Source organism: Aquarana catesbeiana, linkage group LG01 (genome assembly GCF_042186555.1).
Source record: "Aquarana catesbeiana isolate 2022-GZ linkage group LG01, ASM4218655v1, whole genome shotgun sequence".
In the NCBI taxonomy this organism is placed as follows: Eukaryota; Metazoa; Chordata; class Amphibia; order Anura; family Ranidae; genus Aquarana; species Aquarana catesbeiana.
Window position 1 is genome coordinate 541932179 of NC_133324.1, and position 26052 is coordinate 541958230.

At 41.1% G+C, this 26052-nt stretch overlaps 1 protein-coding gene across 13 annotated transcripts in view; it reads right to left on the reverse strand.

The window, feature by feature from the left end:
• The window catches only part of ADGRL3 (adhesion G protein-coupled receptor L3), a 1522275-nt gene that overhangs the window by 1143317 nt on the left and 352906 nt on the right, over positions 1-26052 (reverse strand). For all 13 annotated transcript variants that reach the window (XM_073595048.1, XM_073595046.1, XM_073595028.1 and 10 more), the window contains exon 4: positions 24523-24632. In XM_073595048.1, coding sequence (XP_073451149.1) covers positions 24523-24632 — 110 coding nt within the window. The remainder of the gene's footprint in view (positions 1-24522; positions 24633-26052) is intronic.

The following is a 26052-nucleotide window of genomic DNA, read 5'->3' on the forward strand; positions in this document are numbered from 1 at the left end:
TTTATTTTAGTTTGGGGTTTCAGGAGAAGCACGCCGGTGATGCTTTTACATTTATGTTGCAGTCCTCTCACTCTCCCCATACAAAAAACCTGTGTTCTCTTGGCTATTAGGTAGCGCCACACACCCCTTTCATCTGTTTGTTTTTTCATTAATGTAAGTTCCCCTAGGGGAGCCCTATAAGGGGAGGCAGCAACCTTTTCTCTCCTACCCATATCCTAAGCGCGGTTGATTTCTCTATAACGTGACTATTTTGCGTGAGTGATTGTTCACACTTTTTCTAACATAAAGTGGGAGGAGTCACTAGAAATGGATTCATGGCTATATTACAATCCTCCAATAATAAAAAGTGTGTTCCGTTATGTTGTTCAATTTGGTCTATGTATGACTCCTGTACCTGTATTTTCATCCGGGAAGTATATGTTCACTAAGGTTATCTTTTTTGGTATAAAGTGTGCCTTTCACTATCAATAGATGGCCTGTATCATTGGCAATTACCTCACTTTCCTCAAATGGAAGCTGAATAGGGAGGAAAATAGAAACCCCTTTACATATGGAGTGTAGGAAATCTGGAATTGTGTAATCTTAGGATTCTGTTGGTTACAAAGTACGTCTCCTGATAGGAAACTGCTGTCGACACAGTGCATAGAGTGGTTTGGTGCATTTTTCTGAAATATTTAGCTCTGTTACATTGTACAAATTATTTTGTAGTTAATGGGGTGGTGGAAGGGTGTGAAGGAGAGAGGCAGAGACCTGAAAAGGGAAGACAGCAAGAAGAATAAGAAAAATGAAAGAAAAAAGCAGGGAGAAAGGAGGTGGGAAAGGGATGATGAAGGAAAGCAGGGCAGAGAATGAACGTAGGGTTAAAAGACTAGGAAAGTAGTGTGTTGTATGCATTGGTGTGAAGGCGGGGTGGGGGACGGGGGACGTTTGGAAGTTTAGAGAGGTGGAAGGAAACTTCTGTGAGGAGTGTCCTGACCATACAGAGAGAAAAGGGAATTGAGATGCTCCTGCGCAATCCTCCAAATGTAAAACTAGCAATTTACAGGAGGGAGGAAAAAAAAACTTAAAACTAAATATGTAAACTCATCTCACTAGGTGGGAAGAGTAATCAAACACAAACCAATAGCCAGTTCTTGAACATGAAAGAATTTAAGAAAACAAAAAAGACTACAGCAGCATTTATGTGCTCCCAGGTTGAGACAGCAAAAGTCTACATTGTATGCATCGACTTTCCTCACCTATTGTAAAGGAAGGGTGTACTATATATAGAATGTGGCCAAATTGGCGGATTGGAAGGCACAGCTTGAAGCACAGAAAGTGAGATCTAAGGCTATTGTCTCCTATTCAGTTCAGGTTTGATTGGGTCATTGCATCTGGGGAAATAGCTAGTGGTTCATAGATCTTTGCGTCTTGACCTGCACACACTGAGCATTGTACAACTGCTGCCAAATTAAAACCAGCTACCCCAGGGTCCCAGCACCATAAATGTGTGAGAGGGTCATGAAGGCAGCCAATCCTCTGAGAGAACATCTGATGATACTAACATACAGCGTATCACACAAAAGTGAGTACACCCCTTACATTTTAATAAATATTTTATTATATCTTTTCATGTGACAACGCTGAAGAAATGACACTTTGCTACAATGTGAATAAGTGAGTGTACAGCTTGTATAACAGTGTAAATTTGCTGTCCCCTCAAAATAACTCAACACACAACCATTAATGTCTAAACCGCTGGCAACAAAAGTGAGTGTCTCAGGTGTGAATGGGGAGCAGGTGTGTTACATTTAGTGTTATCGCTCTCACTCTCTCATACTGGTCACTGGAAGTTCAACATGGCACTTTATGGCAAAGAACTCTCTGAGGCTCTAAAAAATAATTGTTACTCTACATAAAGATGGCCTAGGCTAGAAGAAGATTGCCAAGACCCTAAAACTGAGCTGCAGCATGGTGGCCAAGATCATACAGCGGTTTAACAGGACAGGTTCAACTCAGAATCGCCATGGTCGACCAAAGAAGTGCACGTGTTCAGCGTCATATCCAGAGGTTGTCTTTGGGAAATAGACGTATGAGTGCTGCCAGCATTGCAGAGGTTGAAGGGGTGGGGGGGTCAGCCTGTCAATGCTCAGACCATACGCACACTGCATCAAATTGGTCTGCATGGCTGTCGTCCTAGAAGGAAACTTCTTCTAAAGTTGATGCACAAGAAAGCCCGCAAACAGTTTGCTGAAGAAAAGCAGACTAAGGACATGGATTACTGGAACTATGTCCTGTGGTCTAATGAGACCAAGATAAACTTATTTGGTTCAGATGGTGTCAAGTGTGTGTGGCGGCAACCAGGTGTGAAGTACAAAGACAAGTGTGTCTTGCCTATAGTCAAGCATGGTGGTAGGAGTGTCATGGGTCTGGGGCTGCATGAGTGCTGCCGGCACCGGGGAGCTACAGTTCATTGAGGGAACCATGAATGGCAACATGTACTGTGACATACTGAAGCAGAGCATGATTCCTTCCCTTCGGAGACTGAGTATTCCAACATGATAACGACCCCAAACACACCTCCAAGATGACCACTGCCTTGCTAAAGAAGCTGAGGGTAAAGGTGAAGGACTGGCCAAGCATGTCTACAGACCTAAACCCTATTGAGCATCCTCAAACAGAAGATGGAGGAGTGCAAGGTCTCTAACATCCACCTGCTTCGTGATGTTGCCATGGAGAAGTGGAAGAGGACTCCAGTGGAAACCTGTGAAACTATGGTGAACTCCATGCCCAAGAGGGTTAAGGCAGTGCTAGAAAATAATGATGGCCACACAAAATATTGACACTTTGGGCCCAATTTGGACTTTTTCACTTAGGGGTGTACTCACTTTTGTTGCCAGCGGTTTAGACATTAATGACTGTGTGTTGAGTTATTTTGAGGGGATAGCAAATTTACACTGTTATACTGTACACTCACTACTTTACATTGTAGTAAAAAGTAATTTCTTCAGTGTTGTCACATGAAAAGATATACTGAGATACTGTACATAACAATCGGCACAGGTTAATCCCAACATGCCACAGTCCTGCTAAGACAGAAGATATAAACTTTAAACTCCCTTGGGTTCTTCTTCTGTTGCCCAGGATCTCCAACAATTAGCAGAAAGTCCTTTATTCTCTTCAAGCCTAGAAATTCTGAAAAATTAGGTGTCAGGTCAACGTTTGCATCTGGCAGAATAAAGTCTGTTGGGTTAATAAGTACCATCATCCCCAAATAATGGTGCACCCACCGTTGCTGCATAACGTGTGCGATATGTCCCAAGTCTCCTACCGTAGCTAGGAGAAATGTCTATGCACTTTATGTCCTTCCTCAGCAGGCCATATGCTGAAAATGTAAGTGGTCTATGGACAAGGAGGACTCAGAGTAGGGTCCACCGCAGGGGCACAGCATCTGGACATCTGGAGCCTAATCCAGGCATTAATATGATTGCAAAAATTGAATTTTCACCACGTTCTTCAATGAACGGAAGAGAAAAACTAGCAAATGAACTCCTGTCCCCAAAACAGGGGCTGGCAGTAAGTTCCCCCCGCCACTGGATATCCAGAACATATCCCATACAGGGAATCAGTGTCAGAAACCATGAAATCAGGCCGAGACAGAAGTACAGTTAAATCATACTTGTTTAATAATAAAAGTAAAAAGAACATAGTCAAAACATAGCCAAAGTACAGTAACCGGAACGGATAGTCAGCCAAGCCAGAAGTCAGGGATATATGTAGTGGAACCGCAAGCAGGATCTGGAGCCAGAAGGGATATCAGCAAAGCAAGTCTTGAACAGGATCGCAGGAGATCGTTTCTGTGATGTTGACCAAGGCTAAGGCAGAGCTCCTCTGGACTGGATAGCTTAAGTAGGCAGGACTGTCGAGCAGGATATCATCAACAGCTGAGTAACTGTGGAGAGAGATGGGAGCTGGCAATTAGCCGACAGCTGAGCGGCCAGCTCAGAGAAGGAAGGGCTGAGCCTAGCCCTGACAATCAGCCAGTAAATGTGTAATTATGAACTTCAAATATTAGCCAGTGACCCATGCTTTAGTATGGGCCAGGCAAATGACTGGCTGATGTCCAAATGCAGCGCAGACCTGACAGTACCCCCTCCTCAACGACCCCTCCCCCTTGGAGGACCAACAAGCTTGAGGGGAAAACATCTACGGATATTACGGAGGAGGACAGGGGCATGTACGCCTGAGGATGAGACCCCTATAATCAATACAAGGTCTCAGTTCACCACTCTTCTTCTTCAAAAAGAAGAAACCAGCACTAGCAGGAGACAAGGATTTGCAGATGAAACCTTGAGAAAGTGCGTCTGCACAATACTCCTCCGTGGCCTTACTCTCCAAGACCAACAGAGGGTAAACCCGGACACGAGGGGGTATGGCACCAGGTTGAAGGTCAATTGCGCAATCATACGGCCGGTGTGGAGGCAAACTACCGGCTTGACCTTTGTCATAGACATCGCTAAAATCGCGGTACTCCTCTGGCAGGGAGGAGAGTGAAGAGGTGCACAGGACCTTGGCTACCTTCTGGAAGCATGTCTCACTGCATCGTGGTGACCAGGAGAGAACCTCAGCACAAGGCCAATCAAAAGAGGGGTTGTGCCTCTGTAACCAAGGATAACCAATAACCAGCGGAAACTTAGGTGAGGAAATAACTTCGAATTGGATTATCTCATGGTTAAGAGACCCTACGGCCATGGACAACGGAACCGTCTCATGAGTCACATGGGCAGGCTGTAGAGGTCTCCCGTCAAGAGCCTCAATGGCAAGTGTATCTCAACGGACGACTCAACCCAAGAAAGGGTGGCCGAAACCAGGGGCTTATCCTTCTGGATAACTGGGGATGAAACAATGCCACCTAAGGTCTGTTCGTGACAGGACCTCAAGGTTCGGGCGTTCCCTGGAAGGGTAGGACAAGACTTCAAAAAATGATCTGCCTGGCCACAATAAAGGCACAATCTCTCCCTCCTCCTAAAGGTTCTCTCATCCGCAGAGAGACACGTGAAACCCAAGTGCATGGGTTCACCTTCACTGCCTGACTCGGTACCAGGGGGCATGGAAGGTGAGGAAGGCACGGGTGGGACTGCAAAGCTCAGAGACAAACGTACAGGAGGCTTCCGCAAGCGCTCCTTAAGAGAGTCTGGAGTCAACGAGGATGGCAAACGTGCTCCACTTCTCCAGCTCAGTGGGTATATCTCGAGCTGCTATCTCATCCTTGATGGTATCCGAGAGACCATGAGAAAAAGCAGCCACGAGGGCCTCATTGCTCCACGCAACCTCTGCTGCCAGAGTACAGAATTCAATGGCGTAGGCGTCAACAGTTCTAGTACTCTGTTCGATGGACATGAAGCACTTGGCAGCTGAAGCAGAGCATGTGGGAACGTCAAATACCCTTTTAAACTAAGCCACAAACTCAGGGAAACTCAAGACAACAGGTTTTTGCGTCTCCCATAGAGGGTTTGCCCAGGCCAAGGCTCTCTCAGAAAGCAAAGATATCACGAAACCTACTTTGCTTCTGTCCGTGGGAAATGCCTGGAGCAGCATCTCAAAGTATATCTCAACCTGGTTGAGAAACCCTCTGCATTGGACTGGATCACCCCCAAATCACTGGGGAAGTGGAGTAGAACCAGACATACCTCTTATAGAGGTAATACTCGAGGCGCGTGCCTGCACAGAGACTGGAGCAGCAGCAGGGTCGGCCTGCAACATAGGTTGTATCGGGGTGGCCATAGGTGAGCCGTGCGACTCAGGAGCGTTTGTAACGCCATGGCGAACTGATCAATGCGGTGTTGGAAGTGGATAAGGAGCTGTTATTGGGCCTGAAAGGCTTCTTCTAATTTAGTCAGATGTTTTTCTGTATTCTGGTGTTTGGACTTTAACATTTTGATCTGTTTGGGAAATTTTGCCCTTGATCTCCTGTATTTCCCCTCTGAGTGCTGCCCATCATGAGCTGCATGTCCTCCCTCGTGATCACAACCTGTAGAAGTGCACAAAAATCTAATTCCTCTAAAGTAATGTGGCCGGCTACAGGTGGACTCTGAGTAGGACGGTGAAGTGGCTACTGTGAGAGTTGGGGTTGGTACAGGAGACAATGTTGGGCACTTTAAATCTGGTAATCTGCAGCATTAGTCATTTCACTCAGAGTGGTGCTCTGATTTTCACCCTCTGCCATGTTGGGGCTGAAGGAGCCCTGTTCCTCTTGCTGGCCTGCGAGATACTGTATTTTTCAATGTTGGGGTGTACAAACGTTCAGGTGGACTTTGGAGAGAGTGTTTTAATATGCCTTTAGCTGAAAATATCACTATTGTGCAGTGCTTGCTGCCTCACAGCTCCATTGTTAAGCCACAACCCTCACTGAAATTGTATTTCAATTTTATTTCCCACTTTTCTCTGACAAATACAATAAGGTTTTAAAAAATGTGGTAATAAATTAAAACCTTGGGGTTGATTTATTAGAGGCAAATAGATTATTCACTGTGCAAGATAATTTTAACTTTGCAATGGAATTTTCCCTTAGCTAAGTGAATGTGGCGAATATGCCCTATGCAATGAGCACTAGTAAATGTGCTGCAAATATCGCCTTGTTTTGCAGAACTTGCTGCCTAAGGCTCGATTCACACCTATGCATGTTGCTTTTGAGCGTTTTTGGAGTTTTTTTTGTCATGCTTGCTACGTTTTTGAGCAGCGTTTTTGTAGCGTTTTTACAGCGTTTTTGCCGCGTTTTGCGTTTGTTTTTTTTACAGTTTTTAAAAAAAAACAAAAACAAAGAAAAACAACAAATGGCAAAAACGCATCAAAAACGCTGTAAAAACACTGCAAAAACGGTGCACATGCGTTTTTGATGCTGGTCCATTGAATTGTATTACATGCAAAACGCTGCATTTTGCATGAAAAAAAGTCCCTGACCCTTTCCAAAAATGCAGAGGTACAAAAAGGCATTGATGTGAACATGTTCCATAGGAACCCATGTTAAAAAATTCCCATGCATTTCTGCAAAATGCAAAATGCATCAAAAAACGCGCTAGTGTGAATGGAGCCTAACAGCACCATGGCTGAGCCACGCCTCTCACTGAGATTTTATTTGAAAATGTCCACTGTTTTCCACTTTTCTCTGACAAATCAATTAAGTAAGGTTTGAAAAAAATGTGGTAATAAAAATTAAAATCTTGGGGTTGATTTACTAAAGGCAAATAGTTTGTTCATTGTGCAAGATTATTTTAACAGTACTGTTACTTGCCAAAGTTAACAGCCTATTTGCCTTTGGGTAAATTAACCCCTTCATGCCTAGAAATGCAAAAAAATGGTCAAGCAACATTAAAAAAAAGTACTGTTGATAGTATCATATTAAGTAAAATAGAGAATTTACTGAATTTCAGCCATAGTTACATAGTTAGTCTGGTTGAAAAAAAAGACACAAGTCTATCCAGTTCAACCAAGAAAACCAGGAAAAAAAATGTTTTACAATCCTTTATACACACAATCCTATACTCACAGTTGATCCAGGGGAAGGCAATAAACCCCAGCAAAGCATGATCCAATTTGCTCCAACAGAGGAGAAAAGTCTTTCTTGATCCCCCAAGAGGCAATTGAATATTCTCTGGATCATTTTTACCTATACATATTAGTATCCAGTTATATTATGTACACTTAGGATGGAATTCAGGCCTTTTTTAAAGCAATCTACTAAGCTGGACAGAACCAGCTCCTGAAGGAGTCTATTCCACATTTGCACAGCTCTTACTGTGAAGAAGCCTTTTCAAATTTGGAGATTAAATCTCCCTTCCTCCAGATGTGAAGAGTGCCCCCTTGTCTTCTGGGATGACCTTAAAGTGAATAATTCAACACCAAGTTTACTATATGGGCCACTTATGTATTTATACATGTTGATTATGTCCCCCCTAACTGCTTTTCTCAGAAAAATTCAGTTCAGAGAATTATATTCAGTTCCTCTAATCTTTCCTCATAGCTGAGCTCCTCCATGCCTCTTCTCATGCCTCTTTTCTGCACTTTCTCTTTAAAGAAAGTCATGTGTGGATAGAGAAGCAGGAAAGGGATATGCCAATTGTTTTTCATTTCTTTATTTAGGACGTCAAGTACAGTCATAGGCAGAGAAAGAAATGTAGCAGACACAGCTGAGAAGTGGTAATACACTACTTGTAAATAGATCAAAGCCAGGAAATAGTTGTACAGAACATTCTATACAGTATAATTCTGGTGCTCCTGTCCTCATAAGTCAGTTTTGTTGTAGTAACCCAGGTAAAATTGGATATACGTTATTAGATTTTCAAGTGAAAAGTACATTTCCGAGCTATATGCCAAATTGGGGGCTAGAATAATAAGTGGAGTAGGACCTTCCAAGAGCAGAGCGGGGTGGGAGAGAGACGTGGGGGCAATGACTTCGGAACAATGGGATAAGATCTTAGAACGAGGATTATTGGTCTCTATTTCCCCCTCGCAGACAATATCTCATTTGTTTCTTATTTACTATACCCCCAACAAAAATGTTTAAACTTGGTTGGAGACAAAATGACGAGTGCCCCAGGTGTAAGGCGACAGGAGATTTTACCCACATGGTGTGGAAATGCCCGAAGCTATTTAGGTACTGGTGGAGATAGTAGATAGGATAAATAAAACTTTTAGGATCACATTAGAACCGGAGGCCAGCACATGCCTATTAGGGAGCTTGGAGGAAGATAGAGTTCCGACTGGTGCTACTGAAGTAGTGTTGAGGTGCCTGTGCCAGGCGAGAAAACTAATAGCACAGAAATGGTAGGCACAGATCCCCCCCGACTGTGAAGAATTGGGTTGAGACTATCAATTCAATAGTTTGGAGCGAGAGAGTGGCATGCATTAGGCAAGGTAACCATGGAAAGGTTGAAAGAATGTGAAGGCCTTGGTTGGACGAGATGGGGTGTCCCCAATGAGGAGATAGTGGGGAGCAGATGAGGGTTTCTCCCTCGTTCTCCGCCACCCCCTCGCTTTTGCCTTTCTCGCCTATGAGAACCTAGATGTTCTTCTCTTTTACACTTCTTCTACCCCTAGAGGTGGCTTTATCCTTCCCCCCCCCCCCCCCCCCCCCGGAGCCTAAGCAATTGATAGAAGTACATATACAATTAACGATTGGGTGGTGTGGGGGGGGGGGGGTGCAGGGAGGGAGGGAGAAGGAAGATAAAGTAATAATAATTCTAAAAAAAAAGAAAAAAAAAAAAAAGTACATTTAATGGCTTGATGGACAGCATTTGAAAGTAGGGCAAAATTTCATGATAATTTTGTTGAGAATGGACTTTTAGAGGAGGGGGGGTGTAAAAGTAAAAAAAAGGGGGAGGGGAGGGGGCTGAAATATGTATAAGCTTGGTGAAAGTGTTTATGGTTGGAATTGAGAAGTGGGTGAGAAGTGGGGGAGGAGAGTGGGGAGAGGGCTGCATCAGGGGTTATGGGGATGTGTTGCATTGGTCTCTGGAAATCTTTCTTACTTTTATCTATAAGCCAGCTTCATGATCATTTAGGCATTCTTGGAGTTCAGTCATATTGTACTTGGGTATTGTAAGTAGTCTGATATCGAGCAAGTCAGCGGGATGTGCCCATTTGTGTTTTTACAACCTACATCTGTTGCCAACATCATTTAATATGTGGAAGTCAGGGAAATTCTGGGCAGCACTGACTACATGGATTACTCAACAAATAGGATATCAAACTGAAACACTTCAGAAAAGCAGGTCTAAACAGTTCAGAGAAGCATTTGGGCTCCTAAAAAAAGGGAATCTGTGCTTTCAAAAAAAGAAAATCAATGAATGAATTAAAAGATACCAATATAGTTTAAATTAAAAGTTAAAAGATATAAAGCATTTAAAGAAATCAAGTAAATTCCTCATTTGTGAGCATAATAAATATGCATTAAATATACAGTATATAAGAAGTGTAATATTAATATCAAAAGGAAGTAAAAATAGTAAAGTGTAAAATAGACTTTTAAGCAGTGTATACATATTTCGTTTTATTTTTTCCTTTTGTTTGAAGGAAAACAAACTGACAGATCCCTGCATCAAAACAAATGATGTGTGCTGCAGGGATCCCCCCCCCCCCAACCAGAATACACAGATCAGCACTTGCATCATTTAATGTACGTACAATTGTTAGGAAGTGCTTCAACACAACCAACAGAAGAGAGGATGCTAATCTCAAGAACTGAACTCCTGAAGCAGTGGAAGCCTTTCACACTCTAAAGAAAGTTTTCCTCTCTGGTCCTGTTCTTGTGAGGACATTTTCTAGTCCCTTTTCCACTGAAGTGGATGTACCATCAGTAGGCATTGTAGCAGTTCTTTTTCAGTCCCCCATTGGACCCTGCCGAGAAGAACTACTCCATCAGAAATTGTGAATTACTAGCTGTTAGGCTGACCTTGAAAAAGAGTGCTTGTACCTTTTAGAAGGGTGGCCTCACCAGATTACAATTTTTGTGGATCACAAGAATCTGCAGTATCTTCAGGTGGCTTATTGCTTGAACTCAAGATGGGCTCTGGTCCCTGTTTTTCTTCCAGTTTGATTTTGTCATTACTTTAATACCGGGTGTGACAAATTCTCAAGCACATGCCCTTTCCCACTCCTTTGATCCCCAAGATTTAGAAATGTTTTCCAGAACCAAGTTTAGTTTTGGTACTGACCACCCTTCCAAGATTCTGCCATCTGTCCAGGTAAAACGTTCTTGTCCTTGGGCCCATGACACTACGTTTTCTGGACATCCCGAGGTCCATATAACCGTTGTTTGTCGATTGTTCATCCTGGTAGCTAACTCTCTGTAAGGATGTGGAAGAGCATGTGAATGCATGTAGTCTGTGCCCACGCTAAATATCCCACTCAAGCTGTTGCAGGACCTCTATTTCCAATCCCTGTACCCGGGGAACCACGGTGCCATACTGCCATATGTTTAATTACTTCAGCAGAAGCCTTTGCGCCAATCCTTAATCAGGAGATTTTTAGACTCAGTAATATTCCTAGTTCAAAGATGTCCACTCATGGCCTACCACCCGCAAACAGAAAGAACTAATCAATCTCTTTGGCAATTTCTCCAAGCTTTTGATTGGGTCTTCTGCCATAAGCAGAGTTTACCCATAATAATCCTTTTAATTCCAGCACCCAACAGTCCCCTTTTTTATTGCATATGGCAAACACCCATGTTTGCTGTTGCTGATGCCACTACTTGCTCCATGTGTCACTACTTAAGGTATCACTAAAAGCAAAAAAAAAATTTTTTTTAGCTTTGGGTAGATTGGAGAGGGATTAGAACTCTTCTCAGGTTTTATGGATGTCTGTGTTACCGCCAGGGAGATTCACCCCCTCTATTTGTCCTGTTTATAGTTTTCATCAAAAGTGATAGTACAAGAATATCATGCATTTTGGGTTGACATCAGAACACGATTAGATGTGAAATCTTCCAATGGGGACACTAGTTCTGTTGACCCTCGTGACACCTAGAGATTTCCTTTCTTCGGAAGGATTTCCTCTCACTTCCTGTTTTGGCTGGGAGACAGGAAGTGAAGGGAGATCTCCCCAATGGGAAACATGTGGCAAAAAAAAAAAAACTGACAGGGATCATACCCCTCCCAGTCCCATACTCTATCTAAAATGAAAAAAAATAATGACACTTTAAGCCATTGGTTTTAAAATTATTTTTTCACATCCATTCTTTCTTGTATACTCCTCCTACTAAACCATCCCAAGCATATGAGGTCCATAAAATGCTTGATTCTGAGCTTTCCTGTGAGAAACTCAGTTACCTAATAGACTGGAAGGGCTCTGGCCCTGAAGAAAGGTCTTGGGTCATAGCCTTTCAGGTTTCACTCATAGAGTGAGGAGTCCCTGTAAAGGGCCCTGTAAAGGGTAGTAATGTCAAACCTGTTCCATGCTCCAGTGCTGAGTCTTTCCCTCTGTGTATGACTGCCAGCTTTCTGCTTCCTCCAGCAACCCAGCTAATCACAGGGGGGAAACACATGCAAACATTAGCAGCTGGACCCCCTGCGTTGCTAGTGAGCTCTCTCACTGTCTTTTCCTCTGTGACTCCAGCATTCTCTAGCACCGCCTATCTTCCCTCCTGTACTCCAGCTTGCATCCAGCCATGTTATTTCTCTGCACTCCAACCTGTACCTTCTGATTGTGTCCCCGAGCCTGTTCCAGTGATACTTGTTTTCCACAGTCTGCATCCTGCTGCAATGACTCTGGGCACCAATACCAACAACCAGTGTCCATTCAGCACACATCTGTCCATTCAAATACCTGCACTTCTGCACCAGTGTGATTTCCTGTGTGTTTCACCCAGCCTCTCATTACCAGAACCTGTGCACTCCTAGAATCTTTTCCTCCTCTGTGCTTCTGTGTGGTTCCTGTGCACTCCTATCAGTTTGGACTGTGTACCCTACAGACTTGTGATCCCAGAGTATCAGCACTACAATGCCTCTTCTTTGCATATTCACTTTTAGTTCCTGGTAGATGCCTGCTGGAATGAATATTACTCCGATTAATTGAAGGCTTAGCAAAATTAACCTTAAATAGGGTTTCTGAATAAACAAACCAGCACTCAGTGGACTTGATAATCAAGCAGGAGAACTACAGTCAGTCAATCATGCCATAAATAAGAACTAATGTTTATTTACTCAATGAAAAAAGGTGATAAAGAGGATAAAATAAGCCAACAATACCACACTGGTTGCCATGGGCGTTGAAGGGTTAATACCATCCAGAATGCCAGCCAATTGAGCATAGAGGGGCACCAGTGTCCATGCTGTGAAGGATGGAAGCCTGGTGCGGGGTGGGTCCCTGATAGCTGGGGCCGGGGAGCACCTGCGCGTCTTGGAGATGTCACTGCCAGTCGCTGCGAGGTGGTGTGAACCAACCAGGAAGCCGAGCCGAGGGATCCTCTGTCACTGCCTGTGGCGATGTCACTGCCAGTCGCTGTGAGGTGGTGTGAACCGACGGGGAGCCGAGCGGAGAAATCGTCACACCTGGATGACGTAACTCCGCGACACCAAAAGCGAATGAAGAGAGGAAGATGGATGCTCATCAACCAGCGTGGAACGCAAGCTCGTCTGCTGCGTTGATAAAACATTTTGCGCGCATGCGCTTTGTCAAAGTCACGGATAGAACGGCAAACAGAAAATATATACCCATTGTGTAAACATATGGAGGCAGGGAGTGGGCAGAGCTGTTTGTAAATCTTGAAGTACTTATTAACCCCTCAATGCTCTTACAATAGATGTTACAATGACTGAATTAGAGACCACATTCTCTGTTATATTATGAATTTTAAAATGAGCAGTCACTAAAACAGATCTACACTATTAAAAAATATACAGTATCTCACAAAAGTGAGTACACCCCTCACATTTTTGTAAATATTTTATTATATCTTTTCATGTGACAACACTGAAGAAATGACACTTTGCTAAAATGTAAAGTAGTGAGTGTACAGCTTGTATAACAGCGTACATTTGCTGTCCCCTCAAAATAACTCAACATACAGCCCTTAATGTCTAAACCTCTGGCAACAAAAGTGAGTACACCCTTTAGTGAAAATGTCCAAATTGGGCCCAAAGTGTCAATATTTTGTGTGACCACTGTTATTTTCCAGCACTGCCTTAACCCTTTTGGGCATGGAGTTCACCAGAGCTTCACATGTTGCCACTGGAGTCCTCTTCCACTCCTCCATGACGACATCACAGAGCTGGTGGATGTTAGAGACCATGCACTCCTCCACCTTCTGTTTGAGGATGCCCCACAGATGCTCAATAAGGTTTAGGTCTGGAGACATGCTTGGCCAGTCCATCACCTTTACCCTCATCAGTCTCCGAAGGGAGGGGATCATGCTCTGCTTCTGTATGTCACAGTACATGTTGACATTCATGGTTCCCTCAATGACGCTCCAGTTGACGTCCCTATGACGAAACGCGTAGGGCGTGGCCTATTTTGACGCTTTTGCATCATCTCCCAGAGGATCACAAACTTAAATCTGACGCTCTCCTGTTTTGATGACATTTGGTTGCCTATTATAAACTGCTTAAATGTGTGTACCATTCTGTCATCTGCATTCAATAGAGTGTTTTATGGTTTTACGCTATGGAATCTCCTCTTTCTTCTCTTATGCCTAAAACGTCACCGTGACCCAGAAACAGCCTGTGGATTGCCGCACAGTGGCATACACTGTGACTGCGCATTACCCCCGCAAGGGGTTAAAGAAGCTGCCTAAAATGTCACCGTGACCCAGAAACAGCCTGTGGATTGCCGCACAGTGGCATACACTGTGACTGCGCATTACCCCCGCAGGGGTTAAAGAAGCTGGTGAGTGTCCGCATGATCACAAGACACGAGCACCTGGTCACCAAGATTAATACAAATACCTGCCTTGTTTTACAAAGATGTCAAGTTTTTCACTTAAGTTGCACTGAGCACTAGTCACGATTTAACCTATGTAATTATTCAGCAATGTTATGTTTGTCAAAGACTTTTAAATCAATCACTATATGGGGTTTTTATGCGGATGGAATAGTTTTTGGCTAAAGTCATTTTTTGATTTCATCCCCTGTTCTCCCTCCCCTAATTCAAAGGGGGCCAACCTAGCCGTTAAATTTGCTATATGCGATTTTGTTTATATTTTGTTTATAATTTACATGCGACTTTACATGTGGGATTTGGCTACACACGACTTATAAAGTATTTTTTAAACTAGGACAACGTTACACCTACACACTCCAAAGGGGGTCACTTTGCGGTTTTATGTTTGGTTTTATTTTCGTTGAATTTTTTATATACAATTTTGGTCTATACTTTATATGCAACTTTACATATGGGATTTGGCTACACACGATTTACCAAGTATTTCTATGAATTAGGACAGCGCCACACCCACACACTAACCCTTCACTTACCTTCTGTTTTTTCCACCTTGGTGGAAATCACATCTGTGGAGGCAGCAGTCCTTTATGCAATTTCTTCCATTGTTTCCATTTTTTTCCATTTTCTCCACTTTTTTCTCCACTAGGACAACGTTACACCTATACACTCCAAAGGGGGTCACTTTGCTGTTTTACGTTTGGTTTTATTTTCGTTGAATTTTTTATTTGCAATTTTGGTCTATACTTTATATGCGACTTTACATATGGGATTTGGCTACACACGATCTACCAAGTATTCTATGAATTAGGACAGCGCCACACCCACACACTAACCCTTCACTTACCCTCAATGACCTGTAGCTCCCCAGTGGCGGCAACACTCATGGCCTAGACCATCTTTATGTAGAGCAAAAATTTTTTTTTTTCAGATCTTCAGAGAATGCTCCCCATTCACACCTGAGACCTTGTAACACTAACTAATCACATGATACCGGGGAGAGAAAATGGCTAGATGGGGCCAATTTGGACATTTTCACTTGAGGGGTGAGGGGTGTACTCACTTTTGTTGCCAGCAGTTTAGACATTAATGGCTGTGTGTTGAGTTATTTTGAGGGGACAGCAAATTTACACGGTTATACAAGCTGTACACTACTTTACATTGTAGCAAAGTGTCATTTCTTCAGATGAAGACATATAATCAAATATTTACAAAAATGTGGGGGTATATATATATATACACACGTAATAATCAATTCAAACCATTGCTATTGATCCAATATTTTGTGTTATAATAGGTCAAGGAGGTCAAAGGACTAAAACTCTATTGATTGGACTTAAAGGAAGTAAACAAAAATAAAAACAGAATTGAAAATAAAAAAAAATAAAAAAATGAAAATAAAAAAATAAAAATGTCAATTAAAATAAAATTAATAATAAGAATAAAAATAAAAATAAGAATAACAATGAAAATGAGAATGAAAATAAAATTAGAAATGAACATAAAAATGTGTGAATAAAGGACAAAACCAATAGTGGTAGGTGGGCAATATAATGATGTACTCCTTAAGAGAATTATTGGTTAAATTATGCTATGCATGTCTAAGTTTTCATTGAGGCCATTAGGTGGTAAAGATCCAAACATATAAATTCAAAAAGTCTCCCCTCTACATAGGAGGGAGAATCTTTCGTTATCGGTAAGTGAGCTCCTAGGGATGGCCTCAGTCACTAACACTACTAGGCAATTGATGTCTTTGTTATGCACCTGATGGAAATGGCACGGAACAGTGTTCATCACATACCTTCTTGATGAATCTGCAATGCTCACTCACTCATGTATGTAGCATATGTATTGTACGTCCCACGTACAGTAGATAGGACCTGTATTTATTATTGTAAGTCTAAACAAACCTTTACGTGCTTCTCTTGTTTTCTGTTACGTAGTTTTATTTTTAGATTCATATGTGAGATAAAAGTCTCTTGTACTAAGCTAACCTTTTTCTTCAAATCTCTTTTGCATCATTGTCCCGTGTGTAAGGTAATCCTCCACTTTGGAGCAATTCCTCCTCAACCCATTGAACTGCCCACTCGGGATGTTTTTTTTTCCATGTGAGATGATGGCAGCTTGAAAAATGAAGATCTGAATTCCCACTTGTGGGTATGGTATGATTATTGGTATTAATGCTATGTTGGGCATGAGACAAAACCAGATCTAAAAAAACAACTCTTTTGGGTCCAATACATGCGTAAAAGACAGACCCAAAGGGTCGGCATTGCAGTGGGCTACAAAGGGGGAGAACACATCAGGGCCGCCATCCCAAATGAGTAGGATGTCATCAATATATCTGCCATAGAAGACAATGTGCTCAGCAAAGGAGTTGTTGGCCCAGATGTGTCCCTTCTCCCAGTAGCCCATGGTTAAATTGGCATATACTGTACAAGGGCAAAAATTGCCCCCATAGCTGTGCCCTTCAGTTGTAGATAAAAACGATCCAGAAAGGTAAAATTATTATGTCTCAAACAAAACTCGATACTGTTTACCAAGAATTTTTCTTGTTTTGAATTCATAGCTCCATTTTTAGTCAGAAAAGCATTGTACGGCTGGCTGTAAGGTCTACTTCATGGGGTATAGATGTGTACAAAGACATCACATCTAAAGAGGCCCACATATAACCATCCTCCCAAGAGTAAAGTTTGAGGATATCAATAATGTGACTCGAATCTCTAATGTATGAGGGGAGCTGAAAGACTAAGGGTTGTAGAAAAAAAAAATCAAAAAAATGTAAACCGACAAGCCACTGGTGAAGCTATTGGTACTAGCCACCATTGGTCTTCCTAGTAGGGGTTCACCAGAGATTTGTTTACTGATGATGAAAGTACGGGGTGCTGCATTTGGGGTGGAGCAAAAATTTCCTAAATTGCCTGAATGCTTCATTAAGATAGTCTATTCTATTCTGAACAACCAGACTACCCCCTTTGTCTGCTTGTTTTATACTGAAATCCTTGTTGGATGTCAGATCTTTTAGGGCCCGACGTTCAGCCATAGTCAGATGTTGATCGGCACATTTCGTAGAAGCATCACAGAGTTTCAAGAAATCCTTATAAACTGCCTGATAGGAAGTCTTGATATAGGGACCTTTTGCATGTGCCAGGTAAAAAGTGGATTTAGTTCGGGCTAATGGAGTACTATCAGAGACTTTTTCAATCTCTAATGGGACATGACAGGGATGTCCCTTGTCACCACTCCTGTTCGCCCTATCATTAGAACCGTTTCTCTGCACAATACGTCTAAATCAGGATATCACAGGAATACAGATAGGGGAGGATCAATGTAAAATTTCAGCGTATGCAGACGATATGCTATTCTCTATTACGAACACTTTGATCACAATTCCAAATTTAATGAGAGAATTTGAGAAGTATAGTCTAGTCTCCAATCTTCGTATTAATCTCTCTAAATCGGAGGCAATGGGGGTCAATTGTCCTCAAACATCAATTGAGCAACTTAAGCAAAATTTTAAGTTTAAATGGACGGATAAAGCGTTATCATATCTGGGACGCTGATCCCACCCAATATAGGTAAGATTTTTGAGTTAAATTTCCCCCCATTGCTTAAAAAAAGTTAAGAGTTTACTGGATAATTGGAAAACAGGCTTTCATTCATGGCTTGGGCGTTGCAACATCATTAAGATGAGCATCCTCCCCAAATTTCTTTTTCTTCTACAGGCACTGCCGATACGTATACCATCTTCATACTTTAAACAAACTCAGAGGTTAATTTTTGATTTTATTTGGGCATATAAAAAATCTCGGTTGCAACGCAACCAACTAACACTTCCAAAAAGATTTGGAGGACTGGCGGTCCCAGATATACGAAAATATTATCAAGCTACACATTTGAGCAGAGTAATTGACTGGAATAGACACAAAGACCTCAAAATTTGGGTACAGATAGAACATGCCCAGTCGCCTGTTCCACTGGATGGAACCCTATGGTGTTCTGCCCATCTTCCTGGAGAGCTTATCAAACATCCTTTAATAGGTACTACTATTAGCCTCTCTTCGGCTTTGTTATCTAGTATGGGCATAACACCTGAGGAATTCCCTTTGTACCCAATACTGGGGAACCCCCGCTTTCCTCCTGGGACGGAAGATGTGGCATTTAAGCACCTATGGAATATGGGCTATGTACAGGTGTCTAGCTACATAAAAGCTGGGGCTTGGCCGACAGTCCCGGAGTTGATGGAACAGGAGGGTAAGTTTGGATTAAGATTCTGGAGTGCTCTCCAGATCACCCACTTTTTCAGCACTCTTCCGGCCCCAGGACGGTTTGCCAGGTCCCTTACTACTTTTGAGAAAATGTGCTCAGAGGCTGGAGCAATATCTCATACCCTATCGGCCAACTATGAATTATTGATTACACCTAAGGGAACTAATCTCTTGAATTGTGTGCAGGAATGGGAACAGGAGCTGGGCAAGCCTTTTAGCTCAATACAGTTACAACATATCCTTAAATTTACGCATGAATCATTGATCTGTGCGAAAATTCAAGAGATTAACTTCAAAATTTTTACTCGGTGGTATAGAACGCCAGCGAAACTGAAGAGAATCTTTTCTGACACCTCCGACCTGTGTTGGAGATGTAAGAGAGACAGGGGTACTATGCTACATATTTTTTGGAAGTGTCCCAAATTAAAGAAGTTTTGGACAGAAGTTAGACGTATTGTCCAAAATTTTATGGATGATAAAATACCAGAAGATCCGGATTTTTTTCTTCTCCATGCGTCTCATATACCAGAAAAGGTCTATAAGGAATCCATTATTCATCATCTGTTAGATGCCGCTAAGGCATGTATCCTGTTGACATGGAAATCATCGTTGCCCCAGACAATAGGGATGTGGTTACGTAAAGTAAAAGAGATTAACAAACTAGAAGACTTGGTCCTCTCTGCGCGACATGAGCAGGAGCGTTACTCTAGGACATGGTCACCTTGGAATATTTTTATGGCCTCAGAAGAGGGAAGCACCCTCCTTGACAGTAATTTGAGCAGTTAGAGTGAGCACTTAATTTAATCTAATCTTATCTCAATCCTCCTTTTGATATATGAATACAATTGAGGTATATTCCCATGGAGGGGTTTGACCCTCTCCCCCCTTTCCCTTTTTTTTTGTTTTGTTTTGTTGTTATTATATAGAATAAAACAGATTAAGACGAGTTCGAAAATATAAGTTGGCAGGACATGGGATCTTTGGTCCAAAATATGATGTTGATGAGAATTGTCTGGGTAGTGATTTAATTTATTGCAATATAGATATAAGGATACGTTTTTATTGTGAGAAATGATATTGTGTTATCCTGTTCTTCTGTATGTGTACTGGAACTTGTCTTATGATTGAATAAAGATATAAAATTGATATAGGGACATTTTGCCTGTGCCAGATAAAAAGTGGATTTAAATTGAAATAGGTGTATGATGTCTGGATCAAGAAATGGGCCAGCAGACTGACTTTCCATATTACTTTCTACCCATAATTCTTCCAGAACATTCAGAATGGGTGTGGGGGGGGTGAAATTATCTGATTGTTTCTGATGTAAGGAGATTTGTGATGGATAAATTTTATTTTTGATGCAATTATCATTGGGATAATGTTGTGTGAGAGTAAGAAGGCGTATGAATTTGAAAAGACCAAATTTATTGGTCCCAATGGATGGAGAAAAACTGAGCCCCTTCTTAAGCAAAAGGAGTTCAGGTGGTGTGAGGGAGTATGAGAAAAGGTTGTATATCTTTACTATGCCTTCCTCTAGACTGTTTCCATCCTTTCTTTTTTGTTTATTCTTGAGGCATGAGCCTCCTCTTCGTCCCCGTCTAATTTTCTTTTTTCTTTCTGAACTCTCTTCAAGGTTGTACTAAAAAATTAGGATCTTTTAGGAGTGTGTTGGCATTGGTATCAACAGCAGGTATAGAATTGTCTGAAGAGTCCTGGGATTTGGGGTGAGCTCCTTCTTTGATGTAATCATCAAGATCTCTTGACAAGGGACTGTACCTGTTGTGTATAGATATTGTGTCGGGACTGGGCTCAGCCCTTCTTCTCTGAGCTGGCCGCTCAGCTGTCAGCTAATTGCCAGCTCCTATCTCTCCACAGTGGCTCACTTGTTGATGATATCCTGCTCGTCAGTCCTGCCTACTTAAGACGTCCAGCCCAGAAGATCTCTGCCTTCGCCTTTGTCACATCTCTAGAGACGCTCTCCTGTGTTCCTGTTAAAGACTTGCTTTGCTGACATTCCTTCTGGCTCCAGATCCTGCTTGCTGTTCTACTACACTCATCTCTGGCTCCCTGATGTTTTGGCTTGTCTGACTATCCGTTCCGGTTCCTGAACGCTGACTATGTTTTGACTACGTTTACTCTGTTACCTTTTTATTATTATTAAACAACTGTGATTTAACTGTACTTGTGTCTCAGTCTGATTCATGGTTTCTGACATATTGTAAAGTTAGAAGACTGTATGTTCATATCATTACTCAATGGCACCAATGAGGCCATTGGGTTCCTGGGTGAGGACAGGCTAGTCGAAGGTGAAAGAGGCTCCATGCTAGACAATAGTGAGCTCTTGTCTGTCTCTGTCTCAGGTCTGGTAATAATGGGGATGAAGGCTGTCTCTTTATCAATATGCAAAGATTTTGCATAGGCAGTTAGGCCATTTGAATAATTCTGATTATAACCTTGTGAATGGCTACATTTCTTTTTCTTTTTATTCCTATTCTTCTTGATCTTATTGGTTGACCAATTAGTGGAGATGCCAGTTGTCCCACACATTCCATGTGTCGTATTTACTGATTGGTCCTGTATGGGATGTTTCCACTCGAAGATGTGTTGCATTTGTTAAAATATGATTTTTTTTTTATATTAAATCAGATATAACATTACACAATAGTGTTTGTTCATAGAGATACTGTCAGTTTTTTTGGCTTGAGTAGATTTCTCAAACAAATGCTGTTTCATACAATGGGTATGTAGATACGATTGTTGTATTCAATTGACAGTTTGAATAGGCTATTGTCTCTATAGCTACAATAAACAAGTAAGAGAGGATCTCTCAAACTTAAAGAATGACTGTTAGTCGGTTGTTATGGAAACAAGTTTGTAACCATTAACTTTTGTCAACAAACTTGTACAAATAAAAAGGGGTGAGTAGAGACTGGAGCACACATCATCATGCTTTGAAGATCAGAAGCCACTCATGATACAAGAACAGTGCCTGACCTCCAGAAGAATTGTTGCCAATGGAGATCACGAACATACAGTAACAGAAGATAAGTAACTTTTAGGTGTATTTGTACTGTTCTAGACCATAGGCTGTTCATTTGCTAGGCATATTGCTTGTTATAGATATCTGTCAGTCTTGTATTGCTAATATTGTAAAAGGTTTGTATGTACAGCATCTTTGTATAGTAAAAGCACATTTACACACTGCAGAAGTCTCAGCTTCCTTGCTTATACCACAAACTAACCTTGATAGATAGACACAAGCAAAACAGAAGACCCATCCATTTTTGTAGTCAGCAATATCACGTTCAAGATTTTTTGTTTTTTAATTGATTAAATTATCCTCATTCTTTTTTACATAATTTTCTAGGACATTTTCCTATTTGGGGTATAGACAAGAGGAACTGAACTCTAACTTTTCGATCCTTTCTTGTACTTATTGTGCCAGCTTTAATTTTATCTCTGTTATACAAGGATTTTGATCCATTTGATGGTACAAAATTTAGCAACCAATCTCCACTCTTTCATGAGGTCATTGTCCAAGAAACTGCATTGCTTCTTGATATGAAGACCTCTAGGTGTGATGCCCAAATCCAAGTATTTTTGCAAAAAAGCTAAATCCCACCACTGGGTGTTTTCCTATTGTTTAGCATCTTGTAACTGAAGAAAAGCCTTTCTCATATTCATTTTGAATGCCTTGGTATGAGATGGTTTCTTTTTTGAAAACCCTTTGGGTACCATCTTTATGGGTATTTTTACTTTGTGTACCATTATTAACAATATTATCAAAAATCAACTTGAGCCTGCTGGATCTATCGGTGGCCATAATGAATAAAAAAGCAAAGAACAAATGTTGTATTCAAGGATGAGATACAATAAAACCTAAAACTACATATAAGATCTACCTAAAACTTAAAATGTTAAAGAAAAGTACTTATGCTCTATGATATGGAATATTTATGGAATATTACAAAAAAGACTCCATGATATATTATTTGTATAATAAATTCTACTCATATGAATAAGGACATGAAAATAAACATAAATCCAGATGTCAGTGTAAGAAAAAAGTTACTCTGACGACAATGGTCCATGGTTCAGAACAAAGGGATGTGATGAACACAGTGTTCCGTGCTATTTCCATCAGGTACATAACAAAAACCTCAATTGCCTAGAAGTGTTAGCGATTGAGGCCATCCCTAGCAGCTCACTTACCAATAACAAAAGATTCTCCCTCCTATGTAGAAGGAAGACATTTTGGAATTAATAGGTTTGGATCTTTATCACCCAACAGCCTCAATGAAGACCTGGAAATACATAGCACAGTTTAACCAATAATTCTCTCAATCAGTCTGGGGCTTATTCATCATCATATTGCCCACCTACCACTATTCGTTTTGTCTTTTATTCACATTTTTATTTTTATGTTCCTTTCCAATTTTATTTTCCTATATCTATTTTTATTTGTACTCTTATTGTTATTATTATTTTAAATTTTCATTTTTATTTTTTACTTTTATTTATTTTTTGTTTTCATTCACATTTTTATTTTTATTCTGAATCGCATCAATAACTTCATGGTTTGAATTGATTATCACATGTACATATTAGTGGCTGCTCATTTTAAAATTCATAATATAACAGCATATGTGGTCTCTAATTCAGTTAATGTAACATCTATTGTAAGAGCATTGAGGGGTTAAGAAGTACCTTCAGATTTACAAACAATTCTGCCACTCCCCGCCCCCATATGTTCCCAATATGGGTGTATATTTTCTGTTTGCCATTCTATCCGTGACTTTGACAAAGCGCACATCATCATGGCAACAGACGAGCTTGCGTTCCACGCTGGTTGACGGGCATCCATCTTCCTCTCTTTATTCCCTGTTGGTGCCGCACAGTTACGTCATCCAGACACACCGATTCCTTGGCTCGACTCCCCAGTCAGTTCACACCACCTTGGCAGTGACCCCTCCACAAGCAGTGACAGAGGATGCCTCGGCTTGGCTCCCTGGTTGGTTCACACCACCTAGCAGCGACTAGCAGTGACATCCATAAGGCACGCCATTCCTCCCCGATCCCGCCCATCAGGGACCCACCCTGGACCAGGCTTCCATCCCTCACAGCATGGCACCCCTCCATGTTCAATTGGCTGGTCTTCTGGATGGTATTAACCCTTCAATGCCCATGGGAACCAGTGTGGTATCCTTGGCTTATTTTATCCCTTTTTATCACCATTTTTCATTTCATAAATAAACATTAGCTCTTATTTATGGCATGATTGACTGTTGTGGTTCTCCTGCTTGATTATCCAGTCCATTGAGCGCTGTCTACTGGTTTGTTTTTTCTATGCTACATTTTCCACATGTTATTGGTCAGCTGCACTGGCTCTGAATGAGTTCTATCCTCTCAGGTGTTCACACTATTTTTTGATCCACATTTTCTAGGGCTTGAGGAACAGTGTTTCTTTTAGGGTTTCTGAATAGAGGAGAGCCATCCTGAGACTGAGAAGATACACAAGCCTTTCAAACTCTTTTCAATTTACTTGTATAATGGTGACAAGCTACATTGTAATAGGAAGAGGACTGTGCATCTAAACCATCATAAACCCTTCACATCCATGTTTTGGTGTGGTAAATTTTAGGTTAATAAAATATTACAAACGGTGGCAAGTAACATATTCGAATGTTTTTATAAATACAATACACAATTGTGGGAGACGTATATAAGGTAAAAATGTAATAAAAATAAACAACCTTTCTGAAAGAATAAAGTGAACAAATATGAATCACAGTTTTAAGCTAATTCACTACTATTGGGTTAAAATTTTAAATTAAAATATACATACTGTAAGGAACACATTCATATTGGACTTCTAGATATTTGTAAGTCCCCGGGCAAGGGTCAGGAAATACATCTGGTCCAGCTACAACAGCACATTGCGTCCGATTATTGCATCTAAAATATAAAATATTTATTTTATTTATTTAAAGTCTTAATCACAATGTATAGTGTACCACATTTTCCCTATTTAAGCAGAAACAAACAAATATCAGACTTTCCACACCAATGCAAAATTTTTGTTTTCCATAATACAAACCATTTTACAATGGGACTTTTTTAGAACTTGTTTACACCAGTTGCTTTCAGGTGCATTTTTTGAAATGCATCTTAAACACAAACACAGTAAAATCAGTTTCCTAATCACCATAGTTCACACCACTGCATTCAGTTCCAGTGGTACAGCAGCATGCATTATCTTGCAACAGAATGTGTGCAAAAACACATATAAATGCCCTGGAATGCATTACAAACACATGTAAATGTATGGAAACACATACTGGGTTCAGGAATTGTGGTGTGGACTAACCCTTAATGAGAAAATACTATGTATAATGATAGGCCTAGATGTTCCATGTTGTGTGCATGTAGTTAAAAAAAAAAACTACAAATAACTGAAAACAGAAAAATTGTAAAAGTCACAATCCTATTTAATACGTATATTATGATTTAGGGATCCTGTGATGCAGTGTGAACATGCGCTTTACCTCGCAAAGCTAGCTTTATATACAGTACAACACCTACAAGGACTGGATTGAACCCAAACCAATGCAGCTCACTCCCGCACAACATGGGGGAACATAGGTACAAGGAGCAGTCAGGAGCTTCCAAAACACCATTCTCCAGCCTCCACAAGTATCTTTTTAAGACAAACAAGACACACAATCCTCTTAAGATGGCCCCGATTCTAGCCACTGACACCACCCCTGCTCACTCACTGTTGAACTGCAATAAACAAAGTATGAAGTCATTAATTCCAAGCCCGCTGGGTTGAATGAAAAAAGCTGAACGTAGCCGATGGAGGGCTTCGTTCTAAGGTAAGTTTACATAATGTGCTAGTATGCGATGCATAATACATAGGCCTAGATGGGCCCATAGGCCTAATACAAAAGTGATGCAAAGTATCCCACACTGGGGAGTACATTAGAGAAATGTTTCTAAGCATGCTTGAAGACTGGGAAATGAACAGACCGAGTGATGCTTGTGCTTCATGACAGCGGCGCAATCATGTTGAAAGGAATGAGACTTGCTGAAGTGTTAGACCTTAGTTGTATGGCACACACCCCCCTGCAATTTGTGGTAAATGATGGTCTATCTATCCAGCCCTGCCGCACTGATGCAGTAATTCACGCAAAAGTAATGTATTAAAAATCCTTTTTTTTTTTTTTTTTTTTTTTTATTGGTCTTATGTAATATTCAAATTTTCTGAGATACTGAATTTTGCATTTTCACTAGCTGTAAGCAATAATCATCAAAATGAAAAGAAATAAATACTTGAAATATATCACTTTGTGTGTAATGCATCTATATAAAATAT